The 21,849-nt window shown below is 38.0% G+C and overlaps 2 protein-coding genes across 2 annotated transcripts; both read left to right on the forward strand.

The window, feature by feature from the left end:
- Positions 1–13,322: 13,322 nt before the first annotated feature.
- Positions 13,323–14,515, forward strand: LOC104422577 (paired amphipathic helix protein Sin3-like 2). The gene is made up of 5 exons (XM_010034941.2): positions 13,323–13,480; positions 13,554–13,731; positions 13,814–13,909; positions 14,041–14,166; positions 14,276–14,515. The coding sequence occupies exons 1-5, from the start codon at positions 13,335–13,337 to the stop codon at positions 14,390–14,392; spliced, it is 663 nt and encodes a 220-aa protein (XP_010033243.2). The 5' UTR covers positions 13,323–13,334; the 3' UTR covers positions 14,393–14,515.
- A 4,905-nt stretch (positions 14,516–19,420) lies between these two features.
- Positions 19,421–20,862, forward strand: LOC108955604 (paired amphipathic helix protein Sin3-like 2). The gene is made up of 6 exons (XM_018863626.2): positions 19,421–19,464; positions 19,628–19,795; positions 19,881–20,049; positions 20,215–20,301; positions 20,434–20,559; positions 20,647–20,862. The coding sequence occupies exons 1-6, from the start codon at positions 19,421–19,423 to the stop codon at positions 20,860–20,862; spliced, it is 810 nt and encodes a 269-aa protein (XP_018719171.2).
- Positions 20,863–21,849: the final 987 nt, after the last annotated feature.

Here is a 21,849-nt window from a genome sequence, read left to right on the forward strand (position 1 = left end):
GGTGGGGATTTGTGGCGACAAGGTGAGGAGTGGAAAATTGAAGATAGAAGAGAGTGAAGGGGGCCATAAGAGATTTGTCGAGAGTTCGCAATGTCGGAAACAAATGTGAGAAGAAGAAGAAGAAATCACAATAACACGTGAGGTTTAGTAAAACAGATAAACGGGAAAAAAATATTCCAGATCCGGATATGGGTTTCAATGTTCATCATAAAGTTTAAGATGAACTAAGGAAGGAAAAACATTCAAAATGAAGCTGTTTTAAGGAGAGTCGTCCGGGCCATATCATCGATAGTATCATTTAGGAAGGTCTATAATAACTAGACCACTACATCATCAATTTTTTGCCAATTTAGGTCAAATGGACTACATAAGAAGATGATAAAAAGGTTTAGGGGTGCTTGTCATCCGTACAATTGGTTTATGTCTGATTAGGTAATTTCCCCTTAGTTGTTTGTGATGATGATATTGGTTGCCGTCTTTTGATAATTGAAATGCATTCCGTAGAATTTTTTTTCTTATAAAGTCTAAAGCAACACTAGAAGTGGGATGGAATTGGGGAGAATGGAAGGCGGAGCAAGACAATTCTAGTACATATAAAAGTCGGGTGACCGGTGAGGAGGGTCGAGGTGCATCACCAGAAGTCGGTCGCGAAGATTTCCTAACGTGTATATATCAAAGCCATGAACCATGATTGTAACAACAAATAGAGAGGCCAAGAAATTCTCACAAACCCATGTATCTTCGGTGCCTTGAACCAATCGTGACATCCATTAGGAAAAAAAGAAAAAGGACATTTTTCACTAACACAACAGGCTTATCGTTCAGAGTCCAAGAGGAACAGACATCTACTTCAGTGAGGACAATGTTTAGGAACAAAATGCTTTCCAACAACTACAACTCAGTCCCCATACATCTACAAAATGCTTTCCAAGGGTCCTCTAGTGAAAATCACCTTTTCACTCGAGGCGCAGAAGGCTATTATATTATCATACCCAGCAGTAGCCAGTACACATACTGATGTGTTGTCTATCTTTACCACGAAGGCTTCCTTCATTTCCAAGTGGATCTTTTTTATCTACCTAGGGAGAAATATAGGAGGTGACATTAGGGAGTCTCACTTCTTGACAATTCTTCCTCTGTTTCTTGTCCCTTAAGCCTTTTTGAGGACCAGCTCAGGTTCAGAGTGAGGACAATGTTTGGGAACAAAATGTTTCCAACAACTACAACTCAGTCCTCATGAAGAAACTTTTTTGAGGTATTACTATTACTAATGGAGATTTGAAACGGGAATGCTTTCCCAACCCACAAGCCCTTCCTCTCGGCCATCAAATGGGACGGCCCGTTAATCTCCAAATACCATTAGTCTTCATCTCAAGGCGCTCTCCTCTCTGGCCTTCAAAGAAACTTTTTGATCCATGTGATTTACTTTGACAAGTGGAGAGTATACTTTCTAAACCACCACATCTTATCAAATTACGGTCAGTCATTTAGTTGTTGCCCAATGGTTGGTGGTTGTGTTAACTACTTAAGAGCGGGATTAGTGAAGGTACACATTTCCTCCTCCATCAGTAACCTCATGTTAAAAAATTTTCAACTTTTAATTCTTGTCGCGAGGTTATTAATGAAAATAAAAAGAAAGGCCAAATCCTCAAACCTATATCTTTATAAGAAGTGCAGATTACCAAATTATGCATATTTGCAGAAGACCCAAAATGATCGGCAGCCTCTAGTTTCTTTATGTTCTTTGACACATCATGCTGCTGAAGAAATGACTTTCGCATATATTTTGCGGCGCGATACTTCATGATCAACATAATGAACCTAATTTGGATAACTAAGAAAAAAAAAAGGCAACGAATCCAGGTTTTGAAGCAAAGGAAATGCACATGATTTGTTGCAGCCGGTAGATAAATATTGTATTAGCTAATGATATCACATTTAGCAACCACTGTTAGAGAACGATATCCTTTTACGTAAACCAAATGCAAAAGAATTAACCATGTATTTGTCTCAGATCATTCAATTTTGATATCTTATAAACTAAGGTTCCATTTTGATTAATTCATATTTGAATTTATATATATTAGCTTATTTAAGTGTTTCCTTAACTCAAAATAATTTCTTCTGACATCGAATTATAAATACTTCTAAAACATTACTATCACAAGTAATGTTAGGCATAGCACGCGCTGATCATATTTTTATAATATTTTATCAAGTGGGTTGACTCGGAAAGGATTGAACCCTTCGCACATTAAGTTCAATTTCAAATCTCGCTACCGACAATTCCATTTGGTAGACGATCTATAAACCTTCTATAAGGCCTTCTAAGCTTGTAAAATGCCCTATCTTTTCATAAACCTTTTCATACCGGAAAAAAGAAAAGAAAACAGGTGATCCGATTAGAACAGGAGCAATACATATTTCCCCCAGCTATATTTATATCTTGAAGAGAACTTATATATACCTCAATGACGACGACATTATTTTAAGAAACTATTAATTAATTGAAGGATGAAAAAACATTTTAAATACTCTAATTCGTTTAACACCAAGTTGTCCTCCAATATATAAGATCAGCCATGAAAGAGAGCATAATTAAAAAAACAGATTAATAATACAAAAAATCCCACAAAAAAATCCTACACTAGTAAACTTGTGTTACAATTCCAAAGTAATTCGTGTCAAAAAATTCTGAACTTATATATCTGTGACAAATTTACTATCTATTAGCTTTTGTGTAAATTCTTGTTTTTTTTTTTTTTTTTGGTAGAATTAAGAATTATATTGAGCTTTAACCAACTATACAAAAGCGATCACGTCACCGAAACTTACTCTCAAAACAAGAAAGAACCACTATGAGGGGAAGGGTGCTGCAATGTAAAAGGCAGCCAAACAGTAGCTAACAAAGCCAGAGGCACAAAAGAAACACGGCAAACAACTGCCAACCAAAACAAACACGCCACACCGGCCAGGGAAGGGAACAGGAGAATCGCAGACCCCTGCAATCGACGTCAGCAACCTTGAAGGATGAGATGGGCTACCACGGCACCAGAAGAACCGCGGGCACCAATCTGATCAGCTACAACGTTGTAGAGATTCAGTCTCCCTAGACGAGAAAATGATTGGATCAATACCTCAATTGCGTTGCAGTCTCCTATTCCTTGTATCCTCTACGTTCTTGAAGGTAATAGCCTTGTCTCTGACCACTTTAAGTAGATGATTCTTCCCAGCTAGGATCGCAAAGGATTGCTCTCTAAAAAAAAAATGCTATTCTTGCTTTTTCATATAATATGACAGAGTGCACCGAAAGAAAAGCGAGCAATGCATTTATGAAACTCTTTGCCCGAGAGGAAGGCTACGGCCCACCGGAGATTCTCCCCCCATGACCTATTGCGCCACGGTAGATTGCACCTGGCAGCCCAAAAGAAAGCAATGCTAACAGTGATGTGGCATCCAAAGAATAGATGATTAATGGAGTCCGGCGTATCATTGCAAAAGGCACATGCCCCACAATCAATTCTTCCATGGGATAGCAATATAGCTTGGGTAGGAAGTCTGCTTGGCAACGAGCCAAAGATTGACTTGGTACCTTGGTGTAATCGAGTTGTTCCAAATGAGCGCATGCCAATGAACCAGAGCCTTCTTCCGCCTAATGGTCTCTTAAGCCGACGCTACATGAACAGGCCAAAAGAGTTCTCCATCCAGCAAAAACGGTCCGGGTTCTAAGAAAGGATTGGAAGGGGGCATTCCCACGAGTCCAAAACTGACTTGATAGCTTGGCCTGAAGTGGAGAAGAGATCAGCCACCAACGCTTGCCTAGGTAGTCTGGAGATGTAGATGAGAGAGTCCGAGAATATTAGGTTCAAAGGACTCCTATGGTGCCAGTTGTCAAATCAGAGAGACACGGAAAGACCATCTCCTATCCTCCAAGATAAGGAGTTGCGAAATTCCCTTTTGAGTTGGAGGATTTTCTTCTAGGCCCACAAGCAATTTCTTGTTAAATTGTTGACATAGGAACACATGTGGCAAACAACTTGGATGATTTGTATGTAACATAAATGCGACGTGAAAATTGGTCAAAGATGGATTTTCTAGACAAGTCGTTTTGGAGAAGCCAAATTTCCAAAAAGGCAAAATGAATTGACATCTGCTAAATATGATAATATGCGAACATTTCGAGGCAAACTCAGGGTCTTCCTCTTCCTTTTCTAAATGGATATTGAAAATCGAGTAGGAACTTAGATATCTTTTCCATAAGTGATTACCTTCCAAATTGGAGTTCTTTTCCATGTGATAATTACGGTGCTTCCACATTCAGCAAGATGCATTTCGTATTGAGACACGGCTCTCCATTTTTATCTTTCAACATCTATCTTGGGTGTCCTCAGGTTGGCTTTCCTTTGCTACGTTTTGGGTTTTTCTTTGATATCCTTGACAAAAATGGAATGGATCTTTAAGATTTTTCCCGAAAATGGCATGTTCCGAACAACTGAAGGAACCACTAGGATTCACCCCAGTGGCCATTCTTCCAACATGGAAGAGGGAGGTGAGGGGTTCAAATTCCCACATTCTTAGGGGGATGGGATGGGGACCTGTAAGTTTTAGGAGTGAGTTTCGACTCCCACGCCCTTCAAGAGGTAGGGCAAAAGTCTGAGAATGAGTGTAGTGTAGAAATAAAGTAGGACTGACAAAAAAAAAAAAATAGCTGAAGAAAGGAAATGCTGGAGTTAGAACCTCTTTATTGATTAAATGAAGCTTAGAGGATCTTACATGTGGAAACGAGTAATATTGTGTTTTAAAATATTTTTAAAAATTAACCATGATGTGGTAAAAATTTGAAAGAGCACATCACCTCCGATATTAGATGTTTCGTAAAGAATAAAAGGCACATCGCCTTTGATTCTCCATTCTCGAGTAAGCCGTTTATTTAAATTTAACGGTTTTCGAATTTAAGGTTCTAGTATGTATAACTTAATAGTAGTATAACTTAATAGTATTAGATGTTCCGTAAATAATAACAGCACATCGCCTCCGATTTTCCATTTTTGAGTGAGCCATTTATTGAAATTTTATGGCTTCATAAATAAATGCAGCTGTCAAAATGATCAAATTAACGAGAAAAACTGTAATTACTTATATGTAACCAATGTGTCGTGCACAACCTGTCTAGTGGTGATCTCTCTCCATGCATCATAATTAGGTTAAAATGCGAGCCGAAAGCTGTAGGCCAGCCAAATATGAAGTATTACTAGGAATCCAATGGTAAATTTAATCCATGGTCATGACTTTCCTTAACCACGCTGACAAAACCCATATTAATTGTACTAAGGTCTCATTGAACAGCATCACATTCACTTGGTCCTTCTCTTCATCTCAGAGATCTGCTCCTTCTTTCACTCTGAGAAAGCTCGAGGTGTGGTTTCTCTTTAAATGTCGGGGGTTTTCTGTTTAAGTGTTAGTCTTTGCTTGAGGAAAAAGAAAGGCCTTTTCAGGTTTTGTTCTATGCGTTCTATGCAGATATGGAGGGAACAAGAGTTGCTGTTCACCCTTCACGTGAAGAACAGTGAGTTTATTTTTATCTTCAATTATTTTTTTGCCAGTCCTGTTGTACAGTGCTGTAAGTTTGCTTTTTTCTCTGTCGTTGGTTCGTTTTGCACGAGAGCACTCTTAAAGATGTTATTTTGAATTTGATCCTTCGTTCTTTTTTCTGGTTCTGAAGCTATGGACAACCCCAAGGAGTGGAGGGAGACGCGGAAGGTAGCGCGCGGAGACCGACACCTGATGACGCCATGTCATATCTCGGGGAACTAAAGGACGCGCTCCGAGATGAACCGGAAAAGTACAATACGTTCGTGGAAATTATGAAAGATTTCAAGAGTCAAAGGTACAATCATGAACCTTGTGGCGACTATTCGATCGTCGATGATTTATACTTTCCTTCTTATTCATTCCATTCTTCGGTGCCTCGCAGAATCGATGCAATGATGGTCGTAACAAGAGTCAAGGAATATTCACAGGATACGAGGGATTGATTCATGGGTTCAATACTTTCTTGCCGGACGGATGCAAAATATCACCGGATGAACCTAGGAAGTTTGTCAGTTTCGAAGAGGTGATTGGGTTTGTCATCAAGGTCAAGGTATGGCACCAACTTTTTTTTTTTTTGGTGATCGAGGAACAGCCAAGACTCCCTTTCACTTATGCTAATTAGGTGGCACCAACTTTTTCTTATGGGGCTGAACGCAAATTTTTCACTGATGATTTATTTTTACTCTTGTTTGGGCACAGGAACGTTTCCAGAGCGAGGAAAATGTTTATCTATCGTTTCTGGATGCTTGGCGTGGGAACAACCCAATTAGGATGGTCTACGATGAGGTAAATGCAGTTCCACAGGCTTTTTTGTGCGAGCACCACCTCTTGTTTTGAAATCAAAGTTTACCAATCTTAATGAAGTTAGACATGCTGTGTAGGTTTAAAAATGTTTGATCTATCATTCCTAATGTCCATAGGTTGCTGGTCTTTTTACTGGCCATCTGGACCTGCTCGAGGAATTCAAGAGGCTCTTGCCTGAAATCTCTCAGGATCAGGAGGAGGTCAGCTCTATCACCACACCAACCTCCCACCGATTGGTTTGAATGGTCTTTCAATCAGAAGTGCCATTGCGCCGAATGATCTTTCCCATCTCTCTTGTCTTTGTGTAGGACCAAACTCGCCAAGATGGGATTGCTGATCCTCAAGCTAAGGATAGAGCTACCGTGGATCACCCTCGTTTGGATGACAATGAGGAAATAATGGAAGTGTACGAGGACGAGGTGAAGCGTTTTGAGGGACGCGTTCAATTGATAGTGTCAGCAATATATTCAGTTCTCGCTGTATTAGTTTTCCTCCTTGCTTTACGGATCTAGAGGGGGAATTAGTTTCCTGCATTTGGTTTGTAAGAGATCAGCTTTCTCATTCCATGTAATCCGCTTATGGGACAAGGTAATAATAAGAATAAGACAAATTTATTTTCATCACTACTGACCCAGTTGATCGGTGACTTGGCGTATGCCTTGAGCGACATATTTGCCTGTGCCCTTTTGTCTATGCCCTTTGAATTTGTTTCTCCTTCATTTTTCGATATTACTCCCAATCGTCAAGAATACCAATTTAATTTGGTTTTTCAGAATAATTGCGGTTGTTGTCAACATATCAATATGCATTTGGGCAGGTTTTTCAATTCATACTATAAGCTGAAGCTCGAAACCACAAATCTTGATCTACCCCATAAACTAATTTTTAGGGTGCATTCATTTTGCGAAAAAAGAGTGATTTGAAAAACATTTCTCAAAAAATGATAGTTTATATCGTTTATAAAAGTTAGTTAATAAAAAAAATCATCGACAATAATCTATAGTTAATAAAAAATGTTTTCATCATCGACAACAATCTATATCTAACTATTTTTGTGAATGATGAAAAAAATTCCTATTCATTTATTTTTGTAAGTGATTATTTTTTGAAAAATGTTTTCCAATCTCATTTTTTTCATAACGAGGTATTCTTAGTGCTTAAATCTATTTTGGTCGGTACAAATGACAAACCTGTCCAATCCCATCATCTAGTTATGCCTTTCTTGGGTATACGTTCGGGGGTTTTCTGTCAAAAAGAAAATCATTGTTGACTTCTAAGAGGGGAAAAGGACACAAAGGATATTCGAGTGCCAAAAGTGTGAAAATGTATATTTAAGTGCCTAAAATGGAGAATGAATTAGTTAAGTGTTAACAGTAAGAAACCTGGCCAAAATGTTAACGGGACATTTTTCCTACGATACAAGTGCAAAGAAGATCGTTTTTAAGGCGACGTGGCTATATAAGTCAAAAATGATGCCGTTTTACCTCAAATTTCAATTTTAATATAAATATTACTTAAATTAAATTTAAAACTAAATTTATAATAATATAAATTTTAAAAAGGGGGAGGAGTTGCAGCACGGTGAGGGCTGTTATGCAATTCCTCCCCTTTTCTTTTAAATTTAGTTTTAAATTTAATTTAATTAATAATTACATTAAAATTCAAATAAGAGAAAAACGATGTTGTTTACTAAGCTCTTCGATGAGCCACATAATAAAAAAATACGACATAGGATTTTTGGTTAAGATCGTTGGACTTGACACCCAAGTGTGCCATTTTTCAAAGAAAGTGACACTCATGTATCACGGGCCAATTGATTGGGATCGTGATGTGCGGCGACTCAGGCTCTTTTGGATTGCATAAGCCAAGCCTTGCTCAATCGATCGCACACTCGCTCGCTTGACCCAGATCGTAAAGAGAGAAAGTGTCTAGAGAGACAAGCTTTGGAAAGAAATGAGCCTTTGTATTACTGAAATATTTGAATCGATCCAAATTAGGGGATGACACCCCTTCTTATACTAGAGGTCCTCAGATTACATCCATTGATCAATAATTCATCCGGCGGACCAAATTGCACCGCCGAACCTACCAATTACCGACACTAATGACAGGAGAGTTCTAGACTTTGGCTCAATTACCGTATCGTCCGCCCTTGGAATGTTCCGGAAGAAGTCTTGTTGGGAATCCTAGCGACTGTAGGAGGTCCTCCACGGAAAGGCACGGCCCTTTAGCTGTAGAAACCTCTTAGCCGTGACACATGTTTGGCACTTAAGTATCCAAGTTTTGACACTTGTGTTGTACTTTTATCCTTCTAGGAGATAACAATAGAGACGGGCTCTTTCAGCATCGAAAAGAAAAGAAAAGAAAAAACAGAGAAGGGCTCTTCCACACCTGTGCAAATTCTTGATGTTTGTAAAATCTCAGGATCACCCTTATGATAATTGAAATTAAGATTCAAGATTATTTTGATTTTCGATGAGCTAATCCAAAAGAGGAGGCCCCTCCCTCCAGATGAGTTGAAAAGAGAAAGTGACCAGCTCAGCCGGTGAAACTTATACCCACCATCGCAAAGTTTCTGCACTGTAGTTTGGTCTTTCCATTGCTGGGGTCGTGCTCATGAGCTCACACACAACACTATATAGTCAACTTAGTTCAAGGATTTGGCTCTGGGACTCGTATGTAGGCTGATTGGCTATGGATGAAAGAAACAAAGCTTCAAAAGCGAGTAGATTTTTTTTCTTTTTTTCTTTTTGGTATTTTTGTCACTGTAGTATGGTCTGAATTAATATTAAGTTAATGCGAGAAAGTTTATGGGTAGATTATTTTTTTTATTGCAGATTTCTTTTGCTATGTTCTTAAATTTTTTTAAAAATATTGGATGGGAACATCTAAAGCATGGAGTGGTCCTTGAAGAACCATTGAATAGAGAACAAATCTCCTAAAGAAAGAATCGGTAATGAACTTTAGCTCATCCGTTTGTGTTAGGATGCAAGTGTGAGTGAGTTGTATTAGAGAAATTCCACATTGAAGAATTGATGTACTGTAGAGTAATTAATGTATTCTAGTTGATTTATAACCTATTAGCTTAATCTTTTGAGTGAAGGTGGGTTTAACCGGATATATTGACAGACTCGAATTTGGGCTATCTTTTGGAAATTTCCGCAGGTGAAGGTATCGGACTTCTGCTACGCGATCTCAACAAATGGTATTAGAGTTGATTGGTTGCGGTTTTCGAGCAGGTAGGTATTGTGGTATAGCAATGCGGGCTGTAAGGATGCAATTAGACTAGAATGATACTTGATTAAGAGGGAGTAGACCTAACACTTAGCTCACACATGAGGGGGAGAGTGTTGGGATGCACATGTGAGTGAGTTGTGCTAGAGAAATCGCACATCGGAGAATTGACGTGGCGTATAGTAATTAATATATCCCGGTTGGCTTATAACTCATTAACTTAAGCTTTTGATTGCTTTCTATGGCTTTGAAAAATTAGTCAACAAAAAAAAGGTTTTCATTATCGGCAACAATTTGTGTCAGAATATTTTCATTACTAGTCAAGAAATATTTTGTTTATTCATTTTTGTGAAATATACCATCAATCACTTTAAGTAACTATTTTCTAAATTGTTGATTTTTCGCGTAATAAACACATAGAGTTGCCACTCCCGATTCTCGCTCTTAAAACTCCACCACATTATGCCCTACCACTAGTGGGTAAAAGACGTAAAGAAAAGTTTGTGAAAAGATTAAAAAAAATTCTTATCAGAAATAAGTGAATTTGATAATTAAAATAATAAAAAATGTTGGTAACTAATTCAAATGAAAGTGAAGTAATGCAAACTATTTGGTAAGTCAATCATAGATAAGGATACCGACCAAAAAAAATATCATAGATAAGGATGGATAAGCAAAAGTGAATAAAAGAGATCATTGAATACATTAGTTGGTAAACGTAAAGTACTTTAGTGAGTGCTGGTGAGTAACTGAAATGAGTGTCGACAATTCAAAACTAGCAGAAAAGTTAATCAGAGAAAAGTTGGTAAATTACATGAAAAAAAGATTGGTAATTTCATATAATAGTGGGTAAATATAAGGCGTTATTAAGAATGTTAAATAAAGAGCAAAACTTCAGAAACCACTTTAACTATTTATTAGTAAAAGAATAAATAGGATTGTATTAATAACGTAACTATGTTCATAATGTATAAATCTTATATGTGCAAAAGCAAAATTTAATTTGTTAAACTTAGGCTCCCTTCATTTAGTAGAAAGTGAATGATTGGGAAAACATTTTTCTAAAAATGATTGTTTCTATCACTTAAAATAATTGATCAATGTAAAATATTGTAATCATGGATAATAATTTATGTCTAAACATTTTTGTGGACGATGCATATTTTTTTCGATCATTTATTTTTGTAAGTGATTTAAGCAATTACTTTGAGAAATATATTTCCCAAATTATTCATTTACAGCTATCATACGAGTCTTATTTGAAAGTGCTAGTACGAATACCTAGAGGGGGTGAATAGGTATTTAAAAGAAACCTTGGCAAATGAATGCGGCATAAATAAGTTGCGAGCAAAGTCTAAATAAGGATCATAGTTTGAAAAGTGAGCCACTAGACTTCTGGTAGACGTTCAGAATTTGTTATGCGATGGAACAGATTTCTGAAATAACCTATGCAACAGACTTAAATATGAAGAGTTAAGGGAAGAGAATGTTGCACACGGAATTTATAGTGGTTCGGCTTAGATCAAGTCTACATTCACTCTTTCATGCTAACAACCTTCTAGCTGGATTCCACTATGTAATCAACAAGATATTATAACTTTGAATGCAAACAGTCAGTGGTAGATTACACTATCTTATTAAGTTATTCTTTTGGTATTTCTCTCACGATCACAAATGTTTAAGCTCATGAGAGACAAGTGTATGATCGAAATTTGTTTAGACTTTGGAATTATAAATTTTACGTTCCATTTCTTACTTGCTCATTGGTCCTTGATCTCCTTAAATATTTATTCACTTCCAAACTAGCCGTTGGACAGTATCTAGAGGATTATCTTCCAATCTATCAATTGGACAAATCTATATCTAGAAGATTTGATTCCTGTCGAGTGACAGAAGTAGAATCCCAAATTGATTTTGATTGCTCATACAAATAGAATCTTGATTTCTATAAGTAAAGCTTTTTCGTATAGAAAGTTATTGTCTTCAATATCCAATTGTCAGTAAATTAGATTGAGTCAATTATGTTTGGGGCTTCTGTTATGTTTTGTCAAGTTGTCTTGTTCTAAACATGCTTATGAATCTGCTATGTTTTGAACTCATGTCTCGTTTGGGTGTAAAGTCTGACTGTGTTCTATCTAAAGTATAGTCTAAGTGTCTTCCGTTTAAAATAGACTTTACAATCTGAACATATTTTTGCTTTAAAAACACTATATATATAATGGCAGGTAAGATTTTCAAAATAGGAAATATCAATCACATAAACCGAACAGAACGGCAAAAAATTTTAGTCCACGAAATGTACGTGGCCTATCTATCCAACATGAGAACATTTGGAAGAAAATTCAGAGTATTGCTCCTTTTTCCGAAGGATATCGAAATTGAGTAGATAATGACAAGATTTATTTCCAAATGTGATTACCTCCCCAATTAGACATCTTCTCCGCGTGATAATTATGAGGCTTCCACATTCAGCAAGATGCATTTCGAATTGAGATTCGAGTTTCCATATTCATCTCTAAAATCTGTCTTGGCTGCCCTCTGGTTAGCTTTCCATATTCATCTCCAACAAAGGGAGGCAATGTAATGGATCATTGAGAATGCTCCAGAAAATGTCATGCTGTCAAAAGCTTGAATTAACCATGATATGTACAAATTGAAAAAGCACAAACGTTCTGTAAAAAATAAAAGACACATTCCCTTGGATTATCCATTTTTCGAGTAAGCCATTTATTTAAATTTAACGATTTGCAAAACTTAAGATTCTAATATGTACGAGTTAATGATATTAGAAGTTCCGTAAAGAATAAAAAGCACGTCACCTCCGATTATCAAATTTCCAAGTAAGCCATCTAACTAAACTCAACGGTTTCATAAGTAAATGTGTCTACTAAAATGATCAAATTAACGAGAAAAACGGTGACCCTCAAATGCTTACTTTTACGTAACAAATGCTCTGTTACATGCACGATCCGCCTAGTGGTAATTTCTCTCCATGCATTGTGGTTAGGTAAAAATGTGCGCCAAAAGTGGCAGGCTAGCCAAATATGAAATATTACTAGGAATCTAATGGGAAACCTAATCCACCAACGTGACTTTCCTTAATCACGTTGGCAAAATCCCTATAAATTGAGCTAAGATCTCATTGAAAAGCATCACATTTTCTTGGTTCCTTCTCTTCATCTCAGAGATCTGCTCCTTCTTTCACTCTGAGGAAGCTCAAGGTATGGTTTCTCTTTGAATTTGGGGGCTTTCTGTTTAGATGATAATCTTTGTTTGAGGAAAAAGAAAAAGATTTTCGGTTTTCGTTTTGTGCAGAAATGAAGAGAAAAAGAGGTGCTAGTCTACCCCCTCCACGTGGAGAACGGTGAGTTCATTTTTCATATTCAAAATGATCTTTTGCCGGTCCCCTTGGATGGTGCCGAAAAGTTTGCACCTTGCCCCCCCGCTTCGTGGTTTCGTTTTGGACGAGAGCCCTCTTAATTTATTCAATCAAATAATTTTCTATACGTTCCGTTTTCAGTTTCTAGTAGCAAAAAATAATAATTTTTAATAGAATAAAATTAATATAGATTCATGTCAAATAGTATATAAGAAAGAGTAGTATCATAAGTATTTTTTTATTGGAATCATTCGAAATATTTATGTTTTTTTAAATCCGATCATTCATTCTTTGGATATGAAGCTATGGACGATCCCGAGGGGGAATGGAGGGAGATGCCGAAGGTAGGGTGTTTTTTACACCAGAGGAGTCCATGGCTATTTCATACGTCTTGGAGGTGAAGCAGGCGCTCCGGGACCAACAGGAAAAGTACGACATGTTCATACAGAGCTTCGTAGATCACCAGACTAGGTACGATCCAGAACCTTGCGGAAACAACATGATTCTCAAGTGATTTAACTTCTTTTTCTTCGGTATCTTGCAGAATCAATACAGCAGAACTTATCGAAAGAGTGAAGGAAATATTCGAAGGGCATGACGAATTGATCCGTGGGTTCAACGCTTTCTTGCCGGAGGAATCCAGAATAGCGGTGGACGAACCGCTGGTGAGGGAGCAGCCTGTCACTTACAAAGAAACCGTCGGTTTCGTCCTCAAGATCAAGGTACGGTATGACTTCCCTTTTTCTGGGTGGAAGGGTGATACCGAGTCAATATGATGTTTAATGGCATCTTTTGTGGATGCAGGAATGTTTTCGGAACCAAGAACATGTTTTTTTAGCGTTTTATCACATTCTCAGTAGGTACCTGCACGGGGAGGACATCGGCGTGACCTACAGTGAGGTAAATTCAGTTAGACGTGCTTCCTTCCGCATGCACGATCTCTTTCTTTGACTACAAGATTTCCCAATCTTGATCTAAATGGAGGAGGCTTAAGGATTTGGTCCATCATTTCGATTTTGTAATGTCCGTAGGTTGCTCGCCTTTTTGCCGACCATCCGGACTTAGTCGAGGAATTCAAGAGGTACTTGCCCGACAACTTTGGTTTCGAGGAGGAGCTCAGCTCTATGACCGCACTGACCTCATGCCGATTGCAAATGGTAAGGGACCTTTTTGCCTCCTATTTTCTTTCGGTTAGATAGTTTCGTTACACAGAATACTCTTCCTTTTTTCTCTCTTGTATTTATTTTGGACCGACCGCGGAGACAGGACTGTTATTCTGAGGATGAAGTTACACAAGACTGCGCCAATTTGGACCACAGTGAGGACATGATGAAGAAGGTGCCAAAGGACAATCGGGATGCAACTGGATCTGATATGAATTGATCATTACACAGGATACATTATATGGAAGAACATTGGATCAATATATTCAGTTTTCTCTGTAGTACTTTTTCTTCTGCATTTATGGTTCTGAATTAGTTTGTAAGCCATCGTCATCTTATGAATTTCAAGGATAATGAAATAAGGCATTTTTATCACTCCAGATGTTACGCTAAGAATGAGTACTGTATATGTCTTTAGTCAATAAGTTACTTGGCTTGTGCATTGAGTGGAATATTTTGATAATAGACAATTAGGAGATAAGAAATGTTCTGTTTCACGAGTGGGGAAGACTAATTCCAAATACTTTTTTCGGGTATAAAGGGTGAGCCTTGGATCTCAGGCTCGGGGGCGCTCGACCCAGATCTAGGCTCACTCGACCTCATATCTGATATTTGAGGCTTGACCTCACCTGCTGGGCTTAGGCTCGGGCTTGACGACGCCGAGGGTAAAACACTGCCGTGCGAATGGAAGTCGGGGGTGAGGGGTCGTCAGTCGAGACCAAAGCAATGGGTGGTGGGGATTTGTGGCGACAAGGTGAGGAGCGGAAAATTGAAGATAGAAGAGAGTGAAGGGGGCCATAAGAGATTTGTCGAGAGTTCGCAATGTCGGAAACAAATGTGAGAAGAAGAAGAAGAAGAAATCATAATAACACGCGAGGTTTAGTAAAACAAATAAACGGGAAAAAAACATTCCAGATCCAAATATGGGTTTCAATGTTCATCACAAAGTTTAAGATGAACTAAAGAAGGAAAAGCATTCAAAATGAAGTTGTTTTTAGGAGAGTCGTTCGGGCCCTATCATCGATAGCATCATTTAGGATAAAAAGGTTTAGGGGTGCTTGTCATCCGTATAATAGGTTTATGTCTGATTAGGTAATTTCCCCTTAGTTGTTTGTGATGATGATATTGGTTGCCCAAGAATGTCTTTTGATAATTGAAATGCATTCTGTAGAATTTTTTTCTTATAAAGTCTAAAGCAACACTAGAAGTGGGATGGAATTGGGGAGAATGGAAGGCGGAGCAAGACAATTCTAGTACATATAAAAGTCGGGTGACCGGTGAGGAGGGTCGAGGTGCATCACCAGAAGTCGGTCGCGAAGATTTCTAACGTGTATATATCAAAGCCATGAACCATGATTGTAACAACAAATAGAGAGGCCAAGAAATTCTCACAAACCCATGTATCTTCGGTGCCTTAAACCAATCGTGACATCCATTAGGAAAAAAAGAAAAAAGGACATTCTTCACTAACACAACAGGCTTATCGTTCAGAGTCGAAGGGGAACAGACATCTACTTCAGTGAGGACAATCTTTAGGAACAAAATGCTTTCCAAGGGTCCTCCAGTGAGAATCACATCTTCACTCGAGACGCAGAAGGCTACTATATTATCATACCCTGCGGTAGCCAGTACAAATACTAACATGTTGTCTATCTTTACCGCCGAAGGCTTACTTCATTCCCAAGTGGATCTTTTTTATCTACCTAGGGAGAAATACATGAGGTGACATTAGGGAGTCTCACTTCTTGACAATTCTTCCCCTATTTCTTGTCCCTTAAGCCTTTTTGAGGACAAGCTCAGGTTCAGAGTGAGGACAATGTTTGGGAACAAAATGTTTCCAACAACTACAACTCAGTCCTCATGAAGAAACTTTTTTGAGGTATTACTATTACTAATGGAGATTTGAAACGGGAATGCTTTCCCAACCCACAAGCCCTTCCTCTCGGCCATCAAATGGGACGGCCCGTTAATCTCCAAATACCATTAGTCTTCATCTCAAGGCGCTCTCCTCTCTGGCCTTCAAAGAAACTTTTTGATCCATGTGATTTACTTTGACAAGTGGAGAGTATACTTTCTAAACCACCACATCTTATCAAATTACGGTCAGTCATTTAGTTGTTGCCCAATGGTTGGTGGTTGTGTTAACTACTTAAGAGCGGGATTAGTGAAGGTACACATTTCCTCCTCCATCAGTAACCTCATGTTAAAAAAAAATTTCAACTTTTAATTCTTGTCGCGAGGTTATTAATGAAAATAAAAAGAAAGGCCAAATCCTCAAACCTATATCTTTATAAGAAGTGCAGATTACCAAATTATGCATATTTGCAGAAGACCCAAAATGATCGGCAGCCTCTAGTTTCTTTATGTTCTTTGACACATCATGCTGCTGAAGAAATGACTTTCGCATATATTTTGCGGCGCGATACTTCATGATCAACATAATGAACCTAATTTGGATAACTAAGAAAAAAAAAAGGCAACGAATCCAAGTTTTGAAGCAAAGGAAATGCACATGATTTGTTGCAGCCAGTAGTTAAATATTGTATTAGCTAATGATATCACATTTAGCAACCACTGTTAGAGAACGATATCCTTTTACGTAAACCAAATGCAAAAGAATTAACCATGTATTTGTCTCAGATCATTCAATTTTGATATCTTATAAACTAAGGTTCCATTTTGATTATTTATATTTGACTTTATATATATTAACTTATTTAAGTGTTTCCTTAACTCAAAATAATTTCTTCTGACATCGAATTATAAATACTTCTAAAACATTACTATCACAAGTAATGTTAGGCGTAGCACGCGCTGATCATATTTTTATAATATTTTATCAAGTGGGTTGACTCGGAAAGGATTGAACCCTTCGCACATTAAGTTCAATTTCAAATCTCGCTACCGACAATTCCATTTGGTAGACGATCTATAACCCTTCTAGAGGGCCTTCTAAGCTTGTAAAATGCCCTATCTTTTCATAAACCTTTTCATACCGGAAAAAAAGAAAAGAAAACAAGTGATCCGATTAGAACAGGAGCAATACATATTTCCCCCAGCTATATTTATATCTTGAAGAGAACTTATATATACCTCAATGACGACGACATTATTTTAAGAAACTATTAATTGATTGAAGGACGAAAAAACATTTTAAATACTCGAATTCGTTTAACACCACGTTGTCCTCCAATAATATAAGATCAGCCATGAAAGGGAGCCTAATTAAAAAAAAGATTAATAATACAAAAAATCCTACACTAGTAAACTTGTGTTACAATTCCAAAGTAATTCGTGTCAAAAAATTCTGAACTTATATATCTATGGCCCACCAGAGATTCTCCCCCCATGACCTATTGCACCACGATAGATTGCACTTGGTAACCCAAAAGAAAGCAATGCTAGCAATGATGTGGCATCCAAAGAATAGATAATCAATGGAGTTCGTCGTATCATTGCAAAAGGCACATGCCCCACAATCAATCTGCCATGGGATAGCAATAGAGCTTGCGTAGGAAGTCTGCGCTTGGCAATGAGCCAAAGATTGACTTGGTACCTTGGTGTAATCGAGTTGTTTCAAATGAGTGCGTGCTAATGAAGCGGAGCCTTCTTTTGCCTAATGGTCTCCCAAGCCAACGCTACAGTGAACAGGCTAGAAAAGTTCTCCATCCAGCAAAAATGGTTCGGGTTTTGAGAAAGGACCAGGAGGGGGCATTCCCACGAGTCCAAAATCGACTTGATAGCCTGGCCTGAAGTGGAGAAGAGATTAGCCACCAACGCTTGCCTATGTAGTCCGGAGCTATGGATGAGAGAGTCCAAGAATATTAGGTTCAAAGGACCCCTAGGGTGCCAGTTGTCAAACTAGAGAGACACAGAAAAGCCGTCCCCTATCCTCCAAGAGAAGGAGTTGCGGAATTCCCTTCTGAGTTGGAGGATTTTCTTCCAGGTCCATGAGCAATTTCTTGTTAAATTGTTGACATAGAAACACACGTGGCAAACAACTTGGATGATTTGTATATAACATAAATGTGACGTGAAAATTGGTCAAAGATGGATTTTCTAGACAAGTCGTTTTGGAGAAGCCAAATCTCCAAAAAGGCAAAATGAATTGACATCTGCTAAATATGATAATATGCGACCATTTCGAAGCAAACTCAGGGTCTTCCTCTTCCTTTTCTAAATGGATATTGAAAATCGAGTAGGAACTTAGATTTTTTTTTTTCAATAAGTGATTACCTTCCAAATTGGAGATCTTTTCCAGGTGATAATTAAGGTGCTTCCACATTCAGCAAGATGCATTTCGTATTGAGACACGGCTCTCCATATTTATCTTTCAACATCTATCTTGGGTGTCCTCAGGTTGGCTTTCCTTTGCTGCGTTTTGGGTTTTTCTTTGATATCCTTGACAAAAATGGAATGGATCTTTAAGAATTTTCCCGAAAATGGCATGTTCCGAACAGCCGAAAAAAGGAAATGCCGGAGTTAGAACCTCTTTATTGATTAAATGAAGCTTAGAGGATCTTACATGTGGAAACGAGTAATATTGTGTTTTAAAATATTTTTAAAAATTAACCATGATGTGGTAAAAATTTGAAAAAGCACATCACCTCCGATATTAGATGTTTCATAAAGAATAAAAGGCACATCACCTTTGATTCTCCATTCTTGAGTAAGCCGTTTATTTAAATTTAACGGTTTTCGAATTTAAGGTTCTACTATGTATAACTTAATAGTATTAGATGTTCCGTAAATAATAACAGCACATCGCCTCCGATTTTCCATTTTTGAGTTAGCCATTTATTGAAATTTTACGGCTTCATAAATAAATGCAGCTGTCAAAATGATCAAATTAACGAGAAAAGCCGTAATTACTTATATGTAACCAATGTGTCGTGCACAAACTGTCTAGTGGCGATCTCTCTGCATGCATCATAATTAGGTAAAATGTGAGCCGAAAGCTGTAGGCCAGCCAAATATGAAGTATTACTAGGAATCCAATGGTAAATTTAATCCATGGTCATGACTTTCCTTAACCACGCTGACAAAACCCGTATAAATTGTGCTAAGGTCTCATTGAACAGCATCACATTCACTTGGTCCTTCTCTTCATCTCAGAGATCTGCTCCTTCTTTCACTCTGAGAAAGCTCAAGGTATGCTTTCTCTTTAAATTTCGGGGGCTTTCTGTTTAAGTGTTAGTCTTTGCTTGAGGAAAAAGAAAGGCCTTTTCAGGTTTTGTTCTATGCAGATATGGAGGGAACAAGAGTTGCTGTTCACCCTTCACGTGAAGAACAGTGAGTTTATTTTTATCTTCAATTATTTTTTTGCCAGTCCTGCTGTATAGTGCTGAAAGCTAAAAGTTCACATTTTTCTCTGTCGTGGGTTCGTTTTGCACGAGAGCACCCTTTAAGATGTTATTTTGAATTTGATCCTTCGTTCTTTTTTCTGGTTCTGAAGCTATGGACAACCCCTAGGAGGAGTGGAGGGAGACGCGGAAGGTAGCGCGCGGAGACCGACAACTGATGACGCCATGTCATATCTCGGGGAACTAAAGGACACGCTCCGAGATGAACCGGAAAAGTACAATACTTTCGTGGAAATTATGAAAGATTTCAAGAGTCAAAGGTACAATCATGAACCTTGTGGCGACTATTCGATCATCAATGATTTATACTTCTCCTTATTCATTCCATTCTTCGGTGCCTCGCAGAATCGATGCAATGATGGTCGTAGCAAGAGTAAAGGAATTATTCACTGGATATGAGAGATTGATTCATGGGTTCAATACTTTCTTGCCGGACGGATGCAAAATATCACCGGATGAACCTAGGAAGCTTGTCAGTTTCGAAGAGGTGATTGGGTTCGTCATCAAGGTCAAGGTATGGCACCAACTTTTTTTTTTTTTTTTTTTTTTTTTTTGGTGATCGAGGAACGGCCGGAGACTCCCTTTCGCTTATGCTAATCGGGTGGCATCAACTTTTTCTTATGGGGCTGAATGCAAATTTTTCACTGATGATTTATTTTTACGTCTTGCTTGGGCACAGGAACGTTTTCAAAGCGAGGAAAATGTTTATCTATCGTTTCTGGATGCTTGGCGTGGGAACAACCCAATTAGGGTGGTCTACAATGAGGTAAATGCGGTTCCACGGGCTTCCTTGCGCGCGCGACCTCTTGTTTTGATATCAAAGTTTACCAATCTTAATGAAGTTAGACATGCCGTGTAGGTTTAAAATTATTTGATCTATCATTCCTAATGTCCATAGGTTGCTGGTCTTTTCGCCGGCCATCCGGACTTGCTCGAGGAATTCAAGAGGCTCTTGCCTGAAATCTCTCAGGATCAGGAGGAGGTCAGCTCTATCACTACACCGACCTCCCGCCGATTGGAAATGGTATGGTGACCGGCCGTTTGAATGGTCTTTCAATCAGAAGTGCCATTGCGCCGAATGATCTTTCCCATCTCTCTTGTCTTTGCTTAGGACCGAACTCGCCAAGATGGGATTGCTGATTCCCAAGCTAAGGATAGAGCTACCGTGGATCACCCTCATCTGGATGACGATGAGGAAATAATGAAGGTGTACGAGGACGAGGTGAAGCGTTTTGAGGGACGCGTTCAATTGATTGTTTCGGCAATATATTCAGTTCTCGCTATATTAGTTTTCCTCCTTGCTTTATGGATCTATAGGGGGAATTAGTTTCCTGCATTTGGTTTGTAAGAGATCAGCTCTCTCATTTCATGTAATCCACCTATGGGACAAGGTAATTATAAGAATAAGAGAAACTTATTTTCATCACTGCTGACCCAGTCGATCGATCACTTGGCGTGTGCCTTGAGCGAAATATTTGCCTATGCCCTTTACTCTATGCCCGTTGAATTTGTTTCTCCTTCATTTTTCGATATTACTCCCAATTGTCAAGAATACCAATTTACTTTGGTTTTTCAGAATAATTGCGGTTGTTGTTGACATATCGATATGTGTTTGGGCAGATTTTTCAATTCATACTATAAGCTGAAGCTTAAAACCACAAATCTTGATCTACCCCATAGAATAATTTTTATGGTGCATTCGTTTTGCAAAAACAGAGTGATTTGAAAAACATTTCTCAAAAAATAATTGTTCATATCGTTTACAAAAGTTAGTCAATAGAAAATGTTTTCATCATCGACAACAATTTATATCTAACTATTTTTGTGGATGATGAAAAAAATTTCTATTCATTTATTTTTGTAAGCGATTATTTTTTGAAAAATATTTTCCAATCTCATTTTTTCATAACGTGGTATTCTTAGTGCTTATATCTATTTTGGTCCGTACAAATGACAAACCTGTCCAATCCCATCATTTGGTTATGCCTTTCTTTGGTATACATTCGGGGGTTTATTGTCAAAAAGAAAATCATCGTTGACTTTTAGGAGGGGAAAAGGATACTTAGAGCGCTGAAACTTGGCATGAGGGGTATTCGAGTGCCAAAAGTTTGAAAATATATACTTAAGTGCCTAAATTGAAGTAGAATAAATTAGTTAAGTGTCAACGATGAGAAACCTGGCCAAAATGCTAACGTGACATTTTTCCTACGACACAAGTGTAAAGAAGATCGTTTTGCAAGCTAATGTGGCTATATAAGCCAAAAACGACTCGTTTTTATCTCAAATTTCAATTTTAATATAAATATTACTTAAA

Source organism: Eucalyptus grandis, chromosome 10, assembly GCF_016545825.1.
Source record: "Eucalyptus grandis isolate ANBG69807.140 chromosome 10, ASM1654582v1, whole genome shotgun sequence".
Lineage (NCBI taxonomy): Eukaryota > Viridiplantae > Streptophyta > Magnoliopsida > Myrtales > Myrtaceae > Eucalyptus > Eucalyptus grandis.